At 44.9% G+C, this 22563-nt stretch overlaps 1 protein-coding gene across 1 annotated transcript in view; it reads right to left on the reverse strand.

The window, feature by feature from the left end:
• The window catches only part of FAT2 (FAT atypical cadherin 2), an 87213-nt gene that overhangs the window by 55322 nt on the left and 9328 nt on the right, over nucleotides 1-22563 (reverse strand). The window contains 3 exon segments of the mRNA XM_044454615.1: nucleotides 4696-4906; nucleotides 6179-6490; nucleotides 7990-8051. Of these exon segments, the coding sequence (XP_044310550.1) occupies nucleotides 4696-4906; nucleotides 6179-6490; nucleotides 7990-8051 (585 nt within the window).

Consider the following 22563-nt stretch of genomic DNA (forward strand, 5'->3'; position numbering starts at 1 on the left):
GTCTATTTTGCCATGGAGGGAATGTAGCCCTGCTGCAGGAAAGGCAAGAATTGTGGTTATTACAATTTATTGGTAGAGGCTGTGTGTTGGAGAGAAATGAGAGGCACTGAAGAGAAGGAATACAACAGTAATGGGAAATGCCAGAATGTTCCTATATGGCTCCTGAAGTGGAAAAGTATTGGGAAGTGTAGCTGTGTCAGTTGAACCATGGAGAAAATGCATGGCCTCTCAATTTTAAAATTGCATCTCAAATTAAATGCATCAAGCATAGAAAAGAAGGGTTGTCAGTAGGGCAATAATCAACAAGGACCCAAAAGCACATCCTATATAGCAGTTCATTTAACTGTTAAATCATGAGTTGCAGCAGAGGAAAGAAATCTTTGGTTTTGGTCCTTGGAAAATATGTCCATGTAGGAAAGAAGGAGAAACTCAAGAAAGGGAAATGAAAGCCTGGCAGAAACTTAAATAAGGGGAGAAACAAGAAAAAGCAACAAGGAATAGCTTAGAAACTGGGTAACACAATTACTCAGTTTGCATATAACAGTTGCAAATCATGGGGCAATTTAAAAAAAAAACCCCACAATCAATTTCAATCCAAAATTAGCCTGAAAATAGTTTTTGGGTTAGCTTTGTGTTGTTTAACCTAAAAATAACACATAGTGTCCTAGTTCAGACTTATTTATTTATTCAAAACATTTATATCCTATCTACTACCGAAGGTCTCAGGATGCCGATACAACAGACAGCACGCATAAATAGAACATAGATATACAGTAAAACCAATAATTAAAACAACATTAAACCTTGAAATATAGCGAAAACAAACAACCTTCAACAACTCATAGGGTAATTAATTAACCCATGATTTCTCGCTTTTACTTGTGGATGGGCCCTATGTAAAAATATGGTAATCTCTTAATGCTGTTTTTCTTCCTGTTTGTATTTTATGTGGTATTTTATGTGTTGTGAACCACTGAGAGATCTTTGGCTATTGGGCAATACAGGAAGGGAAGGGAAATCTGGGAGAGAACAAACTGGAGCAAATGAGCTATTTGAGCGGAGGGGTAAGGATGCTGTCTGACTTGCATTATAAATGGCTTGGGCAGACAAGTGGAAGAGAAGAGTGCTAGCACGGGGGGGGGGGGAGCTTTTGGCTTGGGCTTCAAGGTCAGTCCCGTGTGTGAGCTTGCAATGTCCTCTGCCGTCATGTGAGGGAAGCAGCACAAACGCCAATCAACCATGCAGTGCTGCACAGTCGTCGAAACAGGTCATGCCCCCACAGGAACTCCGAGCTCCACGGCAGATGGCCACAGCGGAACAGAGCGGCGCTAAGTGGACAAGTTTGAATCCAGGCGTGTGCGCGCAGACAGCTTGCTTGTCATGTTTCCGCTTGTACTGTGCGCAAAATTTAGTGTCTGGGATATGCTATTAAAACATGTTCTCTCTCTCTCTCTCACACACACACACATGCTATTCAAGCATAAAGCCCTAATATTTGATTGCTTTAATGAACATTTCACAGGTTTACTTCATATATCAGAATTACATGACATTTGTATGCTGCCTTTTTTCCTCTCATGAAGAAGCCACGCCTGGGCAAGCAGAGAAAACTTCAAGGTCGTGCAATGGGCAGAGCAGCTTTCCCCAGTACGGTGCCTGTCTGAAATTTATTTATTTATTAGATGTCTATCTTGCTTTTGTAAAAGAACTCAAAGCGTCTTACATCATTCTCCTCCTCCTGCTCTCAATTTTAACCCCACAACAAGAACCCTGTGAGGCAGGTTGGGCTGAGAGTCTGGGACTGGCCCAACGTCACCCAGTTGGCTCCATGGCTGAGCTTTTAACCACTACACCACGCCAGTGCTCTACACCACACTGTAGTGGAGTGAAGTCCACTCATGTTGTGGACTCCAGCTCCCATCAGCCCCCTCCTGCATGGCAAGTGGTCAGACAGCCTGAGAGTTTCACTGCAAAACATCTGGAGAGCACCGGGTGGAGGAAGGCTGTGTCGGAGCCTGGCACCTGGATCAGGAAACCCACGAACTGCACTGAGAAAACTGGTGTTCCTCATGCTGCCCGAAATCCTTTTCTGTGCAGGAGAGCAGTGCACCCCCCTTGCAGTGTTTAAAGCATCGAGATGCCTCTTGCTGCACGTTACAGCTTTCAGGCTCCATGGGGTTGCCACAGGCAAGCCCCCCCTTGCAATCTCTCCGCAAGAATGACTGGATGCAAATGTGAGTTATGAACTTAAAAGTGACACTTTCAACTCTGGCAGTGTGTGCCTGAATACAGGTGAAAATTGGGTAATGATTAAATGCAAAGAATTAACGGAGTCACTGTAGGAATATAGGAGGCTAACCATATCATACAGTAAACAGAACCTACCTTAGGAGAAAAGATAAATGCTGAGATTACATTCCAAGGAAAATAGCTTTAAGGGGACACAATACTAGCAGACAGTCCTAACACAAAGCCAACTTTCCACAAGCATTGTCAATTCTGTACTGTGTTGATTCTTGTTCTGCTTTAATTGTATTTGTACTTCATTATCCATGCCCAACTGCACCAGACAAAGAAGTATTCTTTGGAGCTCCCTTGTGAAGGGCAATTCTTGCATGTCTAAAAACTGTCTGCCTTCAGGGGTAGCTTTCCTCTACACAGGTAAAATAACTAGTCTCCAATATGATCCCATGAAACAGGAATTTCAGACTCACTACAGCTGAAGATACATCAGAGATAATGTAGTGAAGCTTCCCATAGAGGATCCACTGTGCTGAAACCATGCCCAACAAGTTAACCCTTTAGATTATGATAAGAACATAATACAAAATGATAATACCACAGAGCAGGGCTTAAGGAGGACCAGACCCAGAAGGGATGGCCTCTCATGCAGATGGTTGCATGGGAAATTCAAGTGTCACCTTTTAAGAATTCCTTTTTCTACTGCAGGGCACATCCAGGAGTAGTGTTTTTATCTTTGTAACAATCCAACTACTGATTTTTCCTTACGTGTGTTTCCTGGTAGGAGGAGAGGCAGCCCCATCGAGTTTGGCATAGTATTCAATTGATGCAGATCAATGTTCAATTTACTGTGCTTGAATTTGTAACTTATATTTCATTTCTAGATATTAAAACATCAACTATACGTCAATCTCATTTTCTTAACGCTGAACAACTATTTGAAAACCTATGTATTTCTACCATTTGCTCATTAACTATGCATAAAAATTAACGTGATCTGTAGGAAAGTTGTTCCAGTACTTTCATCATTTTAGTTATCCATTTCTATACTTTTCCCCCGACTGTACAGTTTCTTCTTTTAGGGACATTGATCAGAACTGTGTAGAGTATTCCAAGCACAGTCACATCACAGACTCGTCTAGGGGCAGTACAATCATGGCAGTTCTCTTTTCAGTTCCTTTCCTAGGATTAACATGGAATTTGCCTTTTTCACAGCAGCAGCACACTGGGAGGACATTGTGAAGCTATCCAGCTGTAAACTCATAACCTTGTAGAGCAGGTTAAGCTGGGATTTGGTGATTAGGAAACCCAGTGAGGTCCATGAGCAAAGATCTGAACCCAGGTCTGCCTGCTCTATAGTCAACACCCTCTCCGCTAAGCTAACAACCTCCACAGTGCCACTGCCCTGTGCTGCTGCTTTTCATCAGCGAGCTCTTGGGTATGGGTAAGGTACAGAAGACGGGGACAGTCTAGACACTGATTTTCATCCAGGAGGACAGAACTAATTCCTAATACCAGGTAACCTGGTTGTAATATATAAAGGGTGGGCAACTTGTGCTTCCAAGAGGGTTTGGACTACAACTCCCACTAGCCCCTGCTAGTATAGCCGAAATATCCAGAGAGCCACAGGCTGCCCATCCCTATAATATATTCTAAAAGGAATTATGCATGGCGTCCACCATGGTAAAGAGCGTTGCTGGTAGAGACTCTTTAGAGACCACCATTCTTACAAATGACCATGCATGTTCATCAGTCCTTGGTCAGTATCTCTTGTCAGTGAAAACCCTTGCTCTAAAGATCCTGCTGGAATCCCACTGAAAGATCTAACCCAGACAGCTTTTCCTTATCTATATATTTCCTGAGGAGTTGAGATGTGTGTCTTCTGGCAAGACTGCACACATGAAAATACAGGGCCTTTCAGATCAGTGGGGCAAAATAGGGAAGAAAAGGAATAAAGCACAATAGATTTTATTAAGGGGACTGCCAAGCCTTGATAGCTGATATCTTCCAACTCAACAGTTAAGATGGTTCAACACACACACACACACACACACACACACACACACACATTCCCTTGCAGTTGATTTGTTTTCATTGCTGTGGGGAATAGGTATGATTACTGCATATTTCCTGTAAGCCGCAAAGATGTGTTTTTGCCCGTTTGCACCACAAGAATTTTCATTAAGATTGGGAACATGCCAGAAATACCATTTTGTAAATTGCAGTGGGTAATAGAAGTACCGGGAAGCGCTTTTGGTGGGATCCCTCCCTGTGCCAGCCTGAACACCGCTCATGGCCATGCTGGGGCCTCGGCTATAGCGTACCACCACCCAGAATAGGCAGCCTTTGTTTGCTGGCTTCACGGGCAAGCCCAGTGCCCTCAGAATCGGGACAACGCTTTGCCAGCTCAGAGCCACCACTTCGGAGCTCCTTCCCCAGCCGCGTACCACTCACCTGTGATGTCGAACCAGAGCTGGCTGAGCCCAGCTTCCACACCGATCACTCCCACCAAGTGGTTCACGGGGTCTGTTTCCATGACTGCAAAGTTGAAATGCGGCTCATCAAACTCGAGCAGCTCTGAGGACAGGAGGGGCTTAGGGATCCAGCCGATGTGAAGCCTCACGCTGGAGGAAAGAGGGGGGCTGCCGCCATCAGTCGCCTTGATCTGCCAAGAGGGGAAAGCACCGGCTTATCAAAACCGTGTGGTCTGAATCCGAGCAGTCAGTCACATACTGTGTTCTTCACAATGCCTCAGTTCGAATGTCAGTGTGAAATACATTTGAAAGCCTAAATAAAAGCTTAGAAGGGAAACAAGCTTATTTTTTATTTTTTGGGGATGGGATTGTACAAAACCAAGGCTACTTTTGCCAAGATTGTAATCAAATCAAAAAGGTCACTGGCTTTCTTGTCTAATATCTGGGATGACTTTTCATGCCAAGAGACCATAAGAAACCAAAGTGCATGAGTGATGCAGCTGTGTCATTGCAAACTAAATCGCAATAGCTTTTGTCTTCCTCAAACTAGTTGATTGCACGCACAGTGTACATTTGGACAGCACTCGTTCGCCTCTCCCATCGGAACAGGGACTGAGTGATGCAGTCAGTCAGACGCCTCCTGGGTCCATACAGCTGCGGACTCTGGACGGACTGCTCTGTTTAAGCCTCTGGTTGCTCAACATACGAAAAGCCCTGCTGGATTTGAGCCAAAGGTCCATCTTGCTCAGTGTCAGATGGGGATGATAGAAGCTGTTGTCTAACACAGCTGCAGGGCCCCAATCTGGGAAAGACTCGTATGGTTTGCGGCCTGGATTTCCACAGTGACCACTCAGGTGCTTTCACAAACCAGGCTTGATGTCGAGAGGCCAAAAGTCGGAGAACTTTGGGCTGCCCTCGCAGTCTAGTCCGCCTAGGCTGACAATCCCTCTTTGCACTAAGCCAGATCTTCCATATTCTGCACGAGTCTGCTCTTCTTCTGCAATGGTCAGTGATCTGGCTGTAATGTGAAGCCGGCTCACAGGATTCTCCCCGAGTAACTGGATAGGGACACATCCCAGGGTGGCATTTTCACCCATATGCATCTACGGGAAGGATTCCCACAGCGGATGCCTTCCTAACTCCCCTGTGTTGCCAGTTCCATCCTTTCCCTCATCTCCCAGTCTTTCCAAACGCCAGCTGGAATTACACATTTCTAAGTGATGCGAAAAAATTGGATGCATATTTGTAACTGACAGTGTATGTATTTGTTTCATTTATTTCACCACTGATTTTGTTCAAATAGCTTTTGCAGTGCTGCAAAAACCTACAAACTCTTTCGGACTACATTCAGTAGAGGGATGGCGATGTGTGAGCAAGCCGCACTTCTGTTATTGTCGCATCTTCAGTGCTCAGGGTGGGGAAGCAGGAACTGCCAACGCCTCATCTCCCCACACCCCACTCACCGTGAGTATGCTATATTCTTGGGCAGGAAAGGCCTTTTTGGAGAACACCACGCCCGTCACGGGGTGGATGCTGAAGAACCCCTCGTCATTTTCTTCGAGGCTGTAAGTGACTTGGCCGTTCAGCCCCGCATCACGGTCTGCGGCGGTCACCCTGTAGACTGGAACAGAAGTCTCAGATGCGGTTCTCTCTGGGAGCTGGACCATGAAGAATTTTTGGGAGAAGTTGGGGGCGTTATCATTGACGTCCATGACCTGGATTACAACTCGGCTAGTGCTTTTCAGGGTTGGCTCCCCGTGGTCTGAAACGGAGACCTGTAAGGAAAAGCCAATAAGCAACCCTATCACAAAGCGAGGACAGCCGTTAAAGTTCATGATCTGGGCCTCAACGATGATTCTACACACGTACACACTCTTGTGCCCACACCCCCTGTGGTCGTGTCCTGGCCATTCAAAATATGGCAGATTCTTTAGGGATGGCTTAAAGGTCTAGCGATGTAATTTTGGCCTATATCAGAGGCTGAGAGTGCTATTAATGCTGAAAGGGAGGAACTCCAGCAAAAATCCGTGCGCATGCATACGGTGGCAAGGGTAACTGGCTGAGCAACTCAAAGAGAGAGACTTCTCACAAAGTTATAGACCAGAAGTGCTGACTCTCTTTCAGCCTTGGTATTCTTGTAGTGGCCAGGGCCCAAGGCAAAAGGAGGTGGGAGCAAAAACACAACCTATTTTAGCTTAAAGGTCTTACTACCAGTTACTAAGTTTCAGGAGAAGCGTTCCAGCCTTTCAGAATAGGTGGAAAGATGCAAAAGCTGGAAAACCACCAGCTGCCTGGTACCTGGGGAAAGGGCGTATGGCCAAGGGAACAGGCTGTGACCATTTGGCCATGAAGAGAGCACCTAGTTATTCCCTATGTATTTAGCCACTAGTCTTGGCAATATATGATTGCTTTATTATAGCACATAAAACAAAGGTAGCCATGTTGGCCATAAACGCAATTTCAAAATTCACACTGCTCTAACAAGTTTACCAAAAGCTCACAAGAAATGTGCAAGTTTTTGAGAAGTCCAGTTGAGAAGGAGAGAAGAACGCAAGCAAGCAAGCCCACATCTGGGCTTCAAGGTGAACTCAGATTCTCTCCCTTTCCTCTGCCTCCAACCTGCATTTTCTATAACATCTCATGTTCACAAAAGCTGGCATATCTTTTGTGATCTCTCGGTTGGTCTAATAAAAGGATTCCACTATTGTGGGTTCTGGAACAATCATGGCAGTGATTCTAGTTATTTAGTTCCATTGGTGTTCATACTTGTGTGACTCTTTTTCAATTTCCAAATAGACAGTTGGCTACTCTGGACAAGGTGGTAGGAGCAGAAAGGTCGCAGACCAAAGTCTGGGAAAGGATGGGCTAAGCCTCTCCACTGGAAGGCTCCATTTACTTATCATTTAGCCATGAAATTCATTACGATACACAGCAGAAAACTGCTTGCCACCCTCTGCTGTTCTGGGGGACTCAGCAGCAGGACCCCTGCTCAGCCATCAGTTAGGACGCCAAGCCCTGAAGTATTTTTGAAGCTGGCACTGGGGGGCAAACACACACACACACACACTGCAGAGCAGACAATTATCTTCCTGAGCAATTTGGAACTGATGGAATGAGTTGTCTTCCTTCTGTGTTCTGACTTGCAAGGGAATGTTCTTTGAGGACTTTAAACACACACACACACACACACACACACACACACACACACACACACACACAATGCACCCTCCCCTTGCAAGTAAATAAAACTAATTGCAGCTTCGTCATCACTTACCTCCAAGATATGTTCAGCCTTGTTTTCCCGATCTAGCCCTTGGGAAGTGGTATAAATCAGACCTGGCAGGAGAGGAAAGGGCACTGTCAGATCCAAGTGCTCCTGCTATACTGTGCTTTCCCAGGCTGATACCTTCTGGATGGGTGTCTTGGGCTGCCACCGCCATCACCCTCAGCCAGCCTCCGGAGGGCACTGGCAGGGAAGGCTGTGCCGTGGCAGCAGGAGCCCGTCCCGGAGATGGTGCTACCCTCAAGCAAGTCAGCGCCATACACAAAAGAAGTTTTTCTTCCTGCCTCCTAACACTTCCTGCCTCCTAGCTATGGAAGGGTTCCATATTTCGTACATTAACTGTGGGGCTTGTTCCACCCCCTTTCCCGTGTTTCACTGTTAATCTCCTTGAAGTGCATCCCAACAATCCAGCATTGTAGCCTCTGTGCTCTCCAGAGATATCATTTCAGATTTCAAACTGAAGTTGGATGGATGGTTAATGGGAAGTAAATGTGGCAGAGCCAGAAGGCGCAAGAAAGCTGCTGACTGGGGCTGCCTACATGGAACATTTGACTCTTTGCTGAACAGCTTCACTGGTTCCCAGTCTATTTCTGGGCAAACTTCAAAGTTCTGGGGATGACCTATAAAGCCCCATCTGGCTCGGTTCCAGGCTATCGGAAAGGCCATGTTCGCCTGCATGAGCCTGCCCAGCCTCTAAGATCTCCTGGGCAGGCCTTTCTCTTGGCCTCGCCATCTTCACAGACACACTTGATGGGAACAAAGGAGGGGGCCTTCTCAGTGACACGCTCCCTGTTATGTTTCTGAAGGCAGGCAGCCCCTCTTTGGTTCTGGCGGGCATTTGGGAATGCTGTTGGCTTGCGAGTTTACACTGGGCTAGTTCTATTCTTTATATTGTTTTTAGGGTCTTTTAATTTTAATACTTTACTGATTTAATTATTTTTTAAGTTTTACATATTTCTATGAAAGCTTTCATAGTGTAAGTTTTTAATGTTGTGAGTTGCCTGGAAAGAGGCAGGAAATAGTAACAACAACAATAATAGCAGCAGCAGCAGCAGGAACGTAAGAAATTTGCCTCATCGTGAGTCAGACCATCAGTCTTTGTAGCCTGATACTGGCTGGCAGTGACCCTCCAAAGTTTTGCATGCGAGTTTTCCAGCCTTAGGTGGAGATGCCTGGATCATTTGTTCATTCCATTTCTGTCCCAGCCCACAGTCAAAGCTCTTTGGGCAGAATTACAAAAATCCAAAACTTCAAATATAAATTATGCACAATATAACAACCATTTACATAGAAACATGTGAACAAGCACATACACAAACACAAATATTTAAACCATTTTAAACAACTGACACCAATTATTTTTATTTGTGTTATTCTATACCACCCATAGCTGAAGCCTGTAGATGGTTTACAACGAAGTATAAAAACAATAGATAAACACATAAGGAGAATTACAAATGAATTTAAAATAGCATAATATACATTAAAAGCCAATAAAAAGACAAGACCAAGAATAAAATTAAGGCACCTGGATAATTGTACCAGGCCCTTGAATGACCAGGGAGGTCTTTAAAGGCTTCTGTGAAGAGGACAGTCTTAACCTGGCCCCAAAAAGATAGCACATTTGGTGCCAGGCAGGCCACTGCAGGGAAGCTGTTCTAAAGTTAAAACAAGGATGTGATTCAATGTTAATGTCTGGGAGAAGAGGAAACTCTTAACCTGGCATTGAAAAGATAATCCTGCTGGCACCAGAAAGGCCTCCTCAGTCAGATCATTCTAGACACGGGGGCAAGCATCCAGAACAGAACCTTCTGCATGCAAAACATCCAGTCTTCTAACAGAGCTGTTTTCTGTCTAAGAATGGTTGGCTGCTTCTCATATATTCAAGGGCCAATGGCATAAATGCAGCACGTTTTATGATCATCTGGTATAGCTCTTCTTTTACATCTCACGGTAACTATAGTGACGTTATCAACACAGGTGCTCACCTCCCTTTAAAATAAATAAATAAGTAAATAAATAAATAAGTAGGTGGTTTGAGCTTTTGGCAGGCACATCTAACACACAGCTCCACGAGGCGTTTATGACAATAGTCATTCATTTAATTGCCCCATTACCTGCAGTCTGGAACATGGCTGAAGGGCAGTGGTGATGCTCTCATCCACTGGGCTGGTTTTTTGAACCACTATAGCCCAGCATGTGAGCGACAATTGCCCCTTCCCTGTGACGTCGACACTTCCTCAGCTCTGAGCTTCCCATATTAAAAAGGAAGCCAGCCAGCTTAGAAAAAGTGTCAGTACTAGTGTACATTCACATCACATTCCTAGACCCCTTTCACATTGCAAAAATGCAGGCAGCATTTACGATGCATTTCTAAGCCTGAACCGTACATTTCTTGCTGTGCGTTTGGTTCACAGCTTATCTTGTCATCTGCAACTGCAAGATGTTCTGGAAAATCTCAAGACTGTTGTTCAACTTTCGCAAATGAAGCAACATGCATGGAAAAATCCTATCAGGGCAGTATTTTAGATGAAACTGACACGAACAAACTAGGAGATGGTAGATAAGATCCCAGGCCCCAGAAAGATAGGTCAGCATGCCCATTGGTAGCTGACCTGCCACAGAAGTCAAGTCAAGTCAAGAGATCTAACTGTATTTTTCCCTTGAGACCAGGATCATCTCCTTAACATTGGTGGTATTATCCTTCCTTCAGACTTCTAGCCCTTATCTGGATGTAGGAACCATGCATTAAAAACTCATGAGAGAGAGACTGAGAGAGAGAGAGAGAGCGCATGTGTGTGGGGATGGAAAACCCCAGCTGGAAGCAATTCAGAAGAGTTAAAAGCAAGCAGGAAAGGGCTTTAGGTCGTCTACCCACTTCTCCAGTCCTGACTTCCTGTGAAGTGTACTCATCATGACGGTCCCCATAGCCAAGCTCCTGAGGAGTCTCCAAAGTTCTGGCTGCTGTTTTGGTCTGTATCAACAAGCCACTTCTCAGCATCTCCAGCTGAAAATGGTCTTCTGTAAAGCCCATACTTCTTATTTGGCCATTCAATACTAAGCCATCCAAGGATCCTTTACATTATAACCAAGACCCATATGCCTGATGCTAGGAAAGTTCATTTCCCACAAACTGTTCTGAAGATTGCCTCTAAGCTCAGAGGGGAAAGGACATTCAGATGGGGTGGACAGCGGGTTGGAGGGAAGATAACGCCAGCATCCCTGTAAACTGAAAATTACTGCTGCCACGTAACTGTCATGCCTACACTGCTGGTCTTGAAAGGATGGCTTACTTTTGTGAGGCTTCCTTGTTATACCAAGATGATTGCCATAGCTCTTCAGTCTGCATGCCGGGCTCTTCTATGCTACCACACAGCTCTGCATGTCCTCACAGGCACAAACTAGCCGGTTGTAACCCTAAGTACATTTATTTGCCAGTAAACCACACAGATTTTATTGGGAGCTATTTCTGAATAAACACATGCAGGAGAAAGTTGCAAGCCTTTACACCTCTGAGCTGGACATTTCACTCTAGTCCTTCCCCCAGTGGAAAAATGGAGACAATTCACGAAACCAGAATTTCATTGCAATAATCAGCCCTGCAGGAACTTAAAGGAGTGCATGCTGGAACAGAGCTAGCTGATTGTGCAAAGGAAGATTCTTCAGTTCTGTCCCTCTGTATTTGCATCAAGAATGACTATTCCCCACCAGCTCTTGATGATGATTTATAGTTTAACAGTTACTCGGCTTAATAATCCTTTCTCCAATTTTAAAATAAAGTGTATAGATTCGAAATGGCTTGTCCTCTGTGGTAAGGCGGCACTGAATTCTCCATGGCAAAGCTGATGAAATCTTACCGGTTAGGTCTGTGCCAATGCAAATTTCTAGAGGTCCTCATGAAATGAAAATAGGGAACTTCAGGCATGGTGCAGTTTGTGGAGGGGAGGGGGCAAATTTGGCCTGCCTGGCTCCCCTGTTGGGCATAATCCTGTCCCCTGCCTCCCCACCCCACTCAAGCGTTGCTCATTTTGTGATTTCTGGTCTTTGGTGCAGTTTTTTTTCCATTTCAATAGCACTCTCCTAAGATGAGTGCTAGCAGTAAGAACGTTGGGCTACAATACACATTTTTGTGCGTGTGCATTTTTCCTCTCCATTCCTTTTGCCTTCAGCACCATCCACTGCTGGATTGCCCTGAACTGTAAGCTGCCCTGAGGGTCTCATAAGACAGAAGGTGGAGGGTAAAATATTTTCAACAATCAATCAAACTAACCAAAGAAGGAAAATATAGGTCCCAGGCTGACTCAAGGACTTTCCAGATCTTTCAGATCAGCAGAATGGCCAGTGGCACGTTACAAAAAGGAGGATGTGTGTTGCCAAAACAAGGACAGAAGAGGGCATGGACCTGCACAAACATTCTGCATGTTTTTATATGTATAGGTGCAATTCAGACCTAAAGGTACTGACATTAAAATAGAAGAACAAGAGATCTAAGCACAGTGGGGGAGGCTGACTTTGGTGAGTGGTGAATCTACTCAGCCCACTGTCCATCTGCTGCTGATGGGCAGCTTCAAGGAGGCCCCAAGTGTTCCTTTCTTCAGGTTCTTTTATCTTTAAAACTGAGCTGGGTGGGACAACTATTCCTGCAGAGGATGCCTTCCCTTTGACAGACCAACTAGTAGCAAACTGCCCCTTGCAAAGACGCTCACTGTACAGGTGGGGGCAGCTTAGATGAGCAGAGCCATTTCGGAACTCAAGGAATGCTCTCACCATCGTAGGTTCTGCCAGTCCAGGGTCTCGAATTAGCATCTTCTTATTGATAGCTCTCTCTGCCCTCTACCTCCATTTAGGATCAGCCCAATCAGCTTCTGACCACCACGCTGAATGTAACCCACCAGCCATCTATGGCAACCTACCAGAGGGTTTATAAACCTCCAGTTTACTGCTTGCCCAGACCTGCAAAAAAGGGGCATTGCTAAGCGCCCCTAAACTCATTACCATACATGGATGGTAGACTGAGTGAAGCATTGTACAGACCTGCTGTGGGCACGAGAAAATTCCATGGGAAGCAGCACCTTTTGAACAGCTCCAGGGACTGTGATGCAAGGATCTGGAACAGAGCTACACCTCGCAGTCGCTACTTGTTCATCACTTTCTCCCTTTGAGGAAATACATACATTTGGCTTTGGCTCACATGATCAGGTACATGTAAAACTGAAGAACGCAATGTGTTATAACAAGACAAATTTAATGGACTCTCGGTACAGCCGTGCCTGGTGCATTGTTTGGTTTTTTTTAATCCTACATCTAAGTATGAACAAAAGATCCTACAGGCAACAACGAAACAAGGGATGTTTGCCTATATTCCTCTTCATGGCCATGAAGAAGGTTTTGGGGGAAGCACGCAAGCATCTAGTCTCTAAAGTACAGCCCAAAGGTCTTCTCTAAATTGCCTTCGAAATGCTGTGCATTGACTCACATGATGCAAAGGACTAGAAGAAGATGGAGGCACTTTCTAGAGATCTTTGTTCCTATGAGCCATTTGCAGATGTTGAGAATGAACACTCATAGGCAGAAGGCTGGCAGTGTGGCAGGATTTTGTCCCCCAGCATGTACACACTGGTTTCAAACAAATGTACATAGTTTGGGACAAAGGCCATGCCATGGTGCTATCGCCCTGCTGACGCACACGCCTTCTGCACTCTGATGACCAAATTAGGCAAGATAGTCCCATCTTTAGTCTTGTGTGTGCCTGTTTAAGAAATACATTAAAACACAGGTGGTGCTGGAGGAGGAGAAAGAACCAGATTGGGGCCATGCTGCAGGAGGTCAGCCAGTGGGGCAGAGTGGGCAGACTGGGACTCCAGAAACCCAGTTTCTAGTCTTCACTTGGATGGGACCTTTAGCAGGTCTTGGACCAAGGAAGACCTCTCAGCCTATACTTCCCAGAGTCATTGCGAGCATAAAATGACGACGACGCAGCACCTCGGGCTACTTGAATGAAAGACAAAATATTACAATAGAGGATGATGTTGACGATGATTCCTGCGCTATTACCGTAGTCCTAATCTTGCCTAGGTGGTTGGATTATCTGCAATGAGAGAAAAGCCCCACAGAACAAGGGCATCACTTCTGATTAAGAATTATTAGATGCTGCTTACATGTTCCACGATCTACATGTGCACCCGCATGGTACTAGCACAGGATTGCGGTCTAGTGCCTGCCTCTTTCTCTCAGCAGGACTCCCACCTTTTAACTGCAATCCCCAAAATGGTTTTGGTTGCTTCAAACATGAGTTTATACAGAGCTCTTAACCAGTTGCCAAATGTCAACTGTTTCACTTTAAAACCTCCAGAAATATTTTAGAGTCTGAGTTGTTTTGAAGGATATCAGATCATTTTAAAATGTGAAGAAAAAATAGAAAAGTTATTTATATTGTTGTGGCAGTTTATTGTAATGCTTACTCACTAATAAAGGTGTTCATAATATGTAGGAAGGATGCTCAGTTCTGCAAAACACGAATACAGCAGAGGATGTTCCACAGCTTTCTAAAGGCAGGGGTGCCCTAATAGATTGTTTTAAGCAACCCACAACTTGTAAGGGGCTACAGAGGAAACACAGGAAACACAGAAACAGTGTGAGTCAGATGGGGTCTCCCGGGCCATCTAGTCTGACCCCCGGCTCCAGCCAGCTCTGCTCATGATCTGGGATCTGCGAAAGTAGGTGCCAGTTCTGTTGAGGAGGAGGAGTTAGAAAAAGGACAGGAACCTTAAGTTGGCATAACATGAGTGGAAGTGTACAAAATGGAATCAGAGACTTGCAAGGTGACTCTAATGATTTGCCATAGGAAATACTGCATTTGCACAAGAAAGGCTTCTTAAAGTATTTTTATTCTGCAAGAGTGCTGGTGCATAAGCCAAACTGAATAAACCCCAAAGAGGAAAATTAGCTTCTTACTGTTCAGGAGAGGAACTTTATTCTCATTTCTTTATTTTTATTATCCTTGGTCCTAAAGCAGGGGTATAGATAGGTTTAAAAAAAATGAATGGGGGGGAAGTATGCAGGGAGAGCACATGGACAGAATCCATTAACGACATCCTGAAATAGATTTTTTACCAGAAAATAACCAAACTGACCCCTAAGGCATAACTGACGCATGGAATAAAAACAAAGTATGAGCATTAGGAGAACCTGTATTTACAGTGGGGAACTGGGAGTTTCCCCGCCGCCCCAGGAATTCTTCTCTGCTAATTTTTATCTATTAGCTAGGAATAACTTCTGGTTTCCAAATGAAGCTTATTAAAAAACAGTTAAATACAGCATGGGAAGCATTTGCAGAAGACAGTGAATGGACAGGAGAAGACTGCGTACCCCACCTTGTTCATTTTCCCATTGGGCTGTGATGCTCTCTTTCTACATGAGCATGTCTGTAATTCTGGTTTATTTTCACAGCTTGTCTGCCTCAAACACAATTTGCTTTTAATGGCTTCTTCCCCTGACTGCACAGCTTGTATTATGAGGGGGCCACCTCACCTGGCTGCCCCTGTGACTGGAGGCCCGTGCCTCAGACACACACACGCCCACCGCTGATTTCCTTACAAGGTCTGTTAAACACCCTGTAATGAGATCTGAGAGCAATTGTGGTTAATGGTTAATTACACTAATTCCACAATGGAGCTGTGGTGTTTTTGCTCCTGCCAAGGCATGCACCTATGAAATGTGTTCACATGGATCCCAGCAGCAGATCTTGGAAAAGGCACAGAGAGGGGGTAGATGGAAGAAGAAGCTGGTTGGAATGGAAAAGTGTTTTTGTTTCTTGCTACTCATTTTACCATTACAAGCAAAGGTCTGATTGCTAATGAAGGCAGTGTGTAAAATAAAACTTTGGTTTTCTCAAAGAATCCTCAAACTGTGAGATATATCTACTCACAGTTTTGCTGCTCTACAGTGGAAAAGTTATGTTTTGAGTGCTAATAAATATGCTGTCCATCATTATGCCACATTTTTAGATATATCCCTAGGATCAGCCTTTGCCAGCCTGGAGCTTTCCAGATGGGCTGGACAAAAACTCCAGAATTTCTCAGCCAGCCATGCTGGGTTGGGGATGCTGAGATTTGTAGTCTGACACATCTGGAGGGAACTGGTTGGCAAAGGCAGAATAAGAAGTTTTAATCTTGAACCTAAAATAATAATGTGTGAATACAACAAATGTAATTTGCATTGTATAGGCACATCATGGTTGGCTGTACTTGCCCAAGGAGCCCTATTCTGGCATTATATGACATGTTAAACACTAAATGGAGTTAGTACAGTGTTCATTTTCCCCATGCAGCTGTCGGAATTGTACTTTGCTGCCCCATCCAGTGGGCTGGATTGCATAATGGGACTTCGACTTTACACCAGGATTTCCCTGTCTGCTCCTCCCTCCTGCAAACAAACTGCGCGCGGCCCAAATCTGCTCCAGAGGGTACCCCAATCCCCTGGAGCAAATACGGTGGAATGCAGGGGGGCTACAGCAGGAGGGGGATCTGTTCTATCAGTAATTCCCTCCACTGGCAGGCAGAGAAACCCTACTAAATACAAGCCAGTGTCTCCACATGGGGCTTCATATTTGCAAGGGAGCCTATATGTCTGGAGTCCATTAAACGTTGCCCATATCTGTTTGATCAGCACATGCTTTTGGTTTACAAGTGGTGCACTTGCAGCCTGTACCCACTGGGTGCTACATGCATACGATCCTCTGCAAATATGATATCCAAAGTCGAAACACTGTTTAATTACCGCAAATTGCCTTGAGTTCTCTAGATGAACAGAGGAAGGGGCCATGTGCAGGTGGAAAGGGGGAAGGAAATGAACTGGAATCCAGCTCCCTCACCAGATTTAGCTTCTTGAATGTCTGCATAGGGCAATACATATTTTCAGGTATTTTTGTTCAACCACAAGCAAAGGCCTTCTAAAGGCACAATCCTATGCATGTTTTGACAGAAGAAAGTCCTACAACTCCCAGCATTTATTTAATTATTTATTTATTAAAACATTTTTATGCCGCCCCATTCGCCGAAGCCTCGGGGCAGCTTACAACGTTAAGTTAAAAAAGATAATTATAACATTAAATGGCTAGCTGGGGCAGAATGGGAATGGTAGGATTCCTCCCGTTTGAGCATGCATAGGATCGTGTCCTAAAGGTCTAAAGCTCCCATCTCCATGTTTTCTGCCACTGGTGCACAGGTTGGATGTAAAGTTCATTCACTTAAATCACAGGAGGGAAGTCACTAGTGAAAAGGTCACTCAGATGTATCTGGGCTGCCCTTCCTTTTAGTTCCCTGCCTAGTTAATCAATAACTGAAGTGGTTCATTACTACATTCCTGAAAAGCCCAGTACAAACATGTCAATGCTGATCAACACACTTGGAGTACAAATGAGATGATACCCGATATTAGCTTTTAAGGATGCTACACAATCACTGCAAAACCGGGACTGGGTAGTCCTGATGTGCTCTGTTCATTTCTGAGTCCAAGAGTGGCAGCCCCCAGAGCAGTGTTCTTCACGTATAAAGATATGATCCAGCTGTTGGTCATCGTGCCCATTATAAAACAAACAAATTAAATGCTCTTTGGTGGATCCTCTCCTCCATACTGGAATTGGCTGAAGGTTAAAACATTTAAGTTTGATCCCAGAGGTATGAAGTCCTAAATCCAGAGCAGGACTGAGTAAACAGTAGAAGAAAGGCCCCTGAGGTGGTGTGCTAACCAGAGAGGCTATGCCAGTATAGTCAGCTGTCATGGTTTCCTCTTCCCAAGGGATCACAGGATCTGTCAGGAAGGCTGCCTAATTCTATGTTGGTGATCTGAGCATATCCACAAAGCCTAGGATCCCTCTGTGTTTGTTTATTATTATTTATTAGAGTTATATCCCACCTCTTTTCTTTTTTTTAAAGAACTCAAAGCGGCTTCCACCATTCTCTTCCCACTGCTCTCCATCTTCTCCCCACAACAACAACCCTGTGAGGTAGGTTGGGCAGGGAGTCTGTGGCTGGCCCAAAGTCACCCAGGTGGCCCCATGGCCAAGCGGGGACTAGAATTCAGACTGTGTTAGTCCCAGACCTGAGCTCTTAACCACCGCACCGGCTCTGTGAATGTGTAAAGACAGCCTGCCACTTTCACTTTTTCCCCACATCTAAAGAATCTCACATTCTTTCTCCCCTGAATATGAAGATTTTGCTCCATTCTTATCAAAAGCAAAGCGAAATGAAACTCTAGTCCATCGCTACTTGCTGAATTTAATTGATGCAGCAACACAGAGAAGACAAGACCATATTGTGCCTGCCTGTCACATATGAGCTGGTAGAACAAGGCGCCTATTAAAATAAAAGTTAGATTGTTCATTTCCCAGCAACCTGAAGACTTTCAAGAGCAAAGCATTCAAAGCCTGAAGCGTGGATGGATAGTTCTGTCCATTTCAGTTTTTTCCCTGCATTTCATTTTTTTCCCCAAAATCTCAAGGTCCTTTTGCCCCAGTGTAGAAGTTTGCAAATTTTGTTAATTTCTCACCAGCACCCAACTGAAACAATTTTTTCACACATCCCCACCTCAAAGTACTTCTGTGTGAGGATTAGAATTTGTGAATCTGCACACACTTTGTTCAGCTCCCAACTGCCTTCCCCAACCTGATACCCTCCAGACGTTTTAGACTACAACTCCTGTATTCCTGAACAGTGGCCATGCTGGCTGGGCTTGATGGGAGCTGAAGTCCAAAATAACTGGAGAGTACTAGCTTGAGCAAGTCTGGCTTAGTAGATGGTATCTATTTTCCCATCATGTGATGGGGAAGGAGCTGCTGCCCAGCCTGGTGAAGTAACCGGCATGGCAGATTGTGGCATGGCAGATTGTGGCATGGCACCCATGCCTTGGGGGGAAACTGCCTCGCTCTCTTCCTCGCCTCGGGGGCAAAACCGAGTCTGTTCGTTCTTCAAGGGCCCTGTTTCACCAGCTGCCTGTCTGAGCTCGTGGAAGGCTCATTCCATTCCACGGGTACCTTCCATTTCTGCCTGCCTTCTGCTTCTTGCCATGAATGGGCAAAGAAAGCCGAGTCGTGTTAGAACAGGAGTGGCAATGTAAACACGGCATGTTGTCAACCTCCCCTCCCCTCCAAAAAAAAAAAAGGAAATAGAAGACAACTTTCTGTTGACAAGGGTGGAGGTGGGTACAAAGTCCTAGTCCCTTGCCCAGCCTGGGGGGATCTGACATTAAGGAGCAACATGAATGAGGACCCAGTTCCTCAAGGCAGATGGAATTATTTTTCAGCCGCTTCCTGTGTGCTGCTTAGTAAACGATGACTCAGTTCCCATGTTAGGAGGATGGCGGGTGGGTGCAGCGAACGAGCTCTTCCTGCCAAGCCCTAGTGCGCCTCATTATGCTCAGTTCAAGTGCACATCTTTCATTGTCCAAACAAGCCATGAAAATGGTTCTGAACGTTTTCAAAGAGTTCGGTTTGTACTGGGGTAGAGAGTGATGGTGAGATTGGCTGCTGGTTATAGAGTGATCAGCGAAAAGTCGTAGCTCAGTGACAGTGTGCATACTTGAAATGCAAAAGGATCCAGATGGAACTGGGAAAGACATAGTTCTGAAACTCAGGAGAGCTACTTCTAATCAGCCACTTCTATAATCATCATCAGGGAAAACTAGAGGTGATGCTAAAGGTGCTACTAATTGCATGCTAATAGTTGATCCTCAGGGGAATTAAGCATCCTGGAGCAAGGGTAAGAGGCTCACATTCCCCCACTACTGCTGTGGTCCCTATCAAGAAATTCTGTCAGAAGCTGCTATTTGCACTAGGGGGGCATTTCCCTTGGAACTGTAGTGTGAAGGAAAGTGTTAACCCCCTTGGTGCCTCCCATGATCTCAGTCCTGCTCGGTTCCTAACATCAGCATTCATTCTGCCATCATGTCTAGTTTAGCCATGTATGCACTGAGTGAGGAGCTCCTCCTACGTAGCAGCTCCCATGTGCATTGCCAACACACCTCCCTTCCCAATCCCTGGTGCCATTTTGCAGTATGAAGGATGGACATATCACTACCTAAACACATCTATGCTGATTTATTTATTCATCTTTTCAAACAGAGGACAACACATCCAAAATATAAGGCAGGTGAGGGCAATACTATAGACTTGCTGATGTACAAGTGCATGAGACTGAGATTACACTTCAGGTGGAAGACCTACTGACCTGGTTCACACATGATACTAACCCAAAGTTTACTCAGAATCATGGAATAGTAGAGTTGGAAGGAGCCATGAAGACCATCAGGTCCAACCCGCTGCTTACTTCCTTACCTCATGGTGGGTTGTCATTCCCTAGGTTTGGCTGGCAGACAACTGAACAACAGTCAGTCTTCTTAGTTCTTGAATTCTTTGTTCCACTCCTCCTACCTGCTCCCTCCCTATATGCTAATTTCCTTTGCAGTGCTGCAGTTGTAAAGCACCCAGTGCTTTTCTTGCCCGTCACCTCTGTAAGAACGTAAGAACAGCCTCGCTGGGTCAGACCCAGGGTCTACCCACTGTAGGATTCTGTTCACACAATGGTAAACCAGCTGCCCACAGGACCCTCAAGCAGGAGTTGAGCACAGCAGCCCCCTCTTCCCCAAGTTCCCCCCGCCAGCAGACATGCACTGGCATACTGATTCTGATGTTGCGGGTAGCACTCAGCTGTCAAGACTGGTACCCATCACTTACTTTCTCCTCCAGGTATGTATGCAATCCCCTTTGAAGCCATCCAGATTGGTGGCCATCGCAACATCTCATAGTGTAATCTGTATGTCCATGGAGATAAGGGAAAGGATGAGGCACATACACAGATTCTTTCACAGGGACAAAAGAGATGAGCTAACAACTTTTGGGGAACTTTAAACTGTTGAGGGACAGAGGAGAAGACTAATAAAAATTGTAGTTACTAGAGTTCTACCATATAAGGCGCACCGGAAGATTGTACGCTCGAGAGTAGCCAGCCAATGGCAAAACGAGAGTAGAGTTGAGTGGCAGGAAAAAGAGGCTGCATAAAATCTCATTGATGTTTGAAATAATTGCTCTTTGTTTCTCAGACTACTGAGGCATTGAGCCAGCCTTTGCAGGGGAGGCCCTTCTCCGGGAGCTTTCTGTGAGGGATATTAGGAGGGTGAGTACCCGGAGGAGGGCCTTCTCTGCGGTGGCGCCCCACCTATGGAATGCGCTCCCCAGAGTGGTCCACCTGGTGCTGTCGTTATTTGTTTTTCGGCACCAGGCCAAGACCTTTTTAGTTAAACGATATTTTAATTGTTCATCTGTGTTTTATTTAATGGTTTTGTATTATCGCCAAAAACTCCACATTTTTAATATTGTTCTATGCTTTATTTGTTTTCCTTGTGAGCCGCCCCAAGGCTTCAGCGATGGGTGCAGCATAGAAATGTTATAAATAAGTAAATAAATAAATAAATAAATAAATAAATAAATAGTGAAACTGAATTCCATAGTTTAACTATGCGTTGAGTGAAGTAGGACTTCCTCTTATGTGTTCTGGATCTCCCACCCAGCAGCTGTGTGGAATGACCCCACTGGGTCCTAGTATTATGAAAGAGGACAGACAGGTCTCCCTCTGCACTTTCAATGCACTATGCATAATTTTGAACAGATCTGTCATGTGTTGCCTTGCGCTCTGTTTTTCTAAGCCAAACAATGTTAGCTGTTGTGAACTTTCCTCCTAGGGGAGTTGCTGCAACCCCTCTACCATTCCAGCTGCACGTCTCTGCACTGTTCCCAACTCTACAATGTAGAATTCCAAGTGTGCTGATTAGAACTGTGCACAATAGTCTAAGTGTGGTTGCACAACAGATTTTTATAAGGGGAGTGTGATCTTAGCAGTTTTATTTTTAATTCCTTTCCCAATTATGCCTAATATGGAGTTTTCCTTTTTCAAAGCAGCTGCTGTAGTCTGATAAAACAACTCATGAACAACCCATGGATCAAACAACCCAGAATTTACAATCCAACAACAAATCACAAGTTCTTTTCTGGGTTGTTTGTCATTAACAAACCATGGTTTGTTAGTGGAGCTGCATCTGATTATCACAACATCCCAGAATTCAAGAACCCATTGATTAAATAAAATATGGGTTAGTCTTAGTGATCCAGTTAATGTGCAATCTGGGTCACTGTGATGATATTAAAAAGTTACATCTCTTTTCATAAGAACTTGTAGCTTTTCTTGAGGTTGTATAAATAGCACAAACTTTTGCTAAAAGCATTTAACTATGAAACTATGTTTCTTTAACAGTATACTTGTCCACAGAGGCTGAACATGAGCCAGCAGTGTGACATGGTGGTTAAGAAGGCAAATGCCACCCTTGGATGCATAACCAGAAGCATGGCTTCCTGATTAGGGAGGTGTTCATACCACTCTACATGGTCTAGTGTGCCCACAACTGGAGCACTGCATCCAGTTCTGGGCTCCGCATTATAGGAGAGACATAGCTAGGTTAGAATCAGTTCAGCACAGGGTCGCAAGACTGGTAGCCAAGTTGGAAGGGATAGCATAT

Source organism: Varanus komodoensis, unplaced genomic scaffold (assembly GCF_004798865.1).
Source record: "Varanus komodoensis strain SLA01 unplaced genomic scaffold, ASM479886v1 scaffold7_3, whole genome shotgun sequence".
NCBI classification, from domain to species: Eukaryota; Metazoa; Chordata; class Lepidosauria; order Squamata; family Varanidae; genus Varanus; species Varanus komodoensis.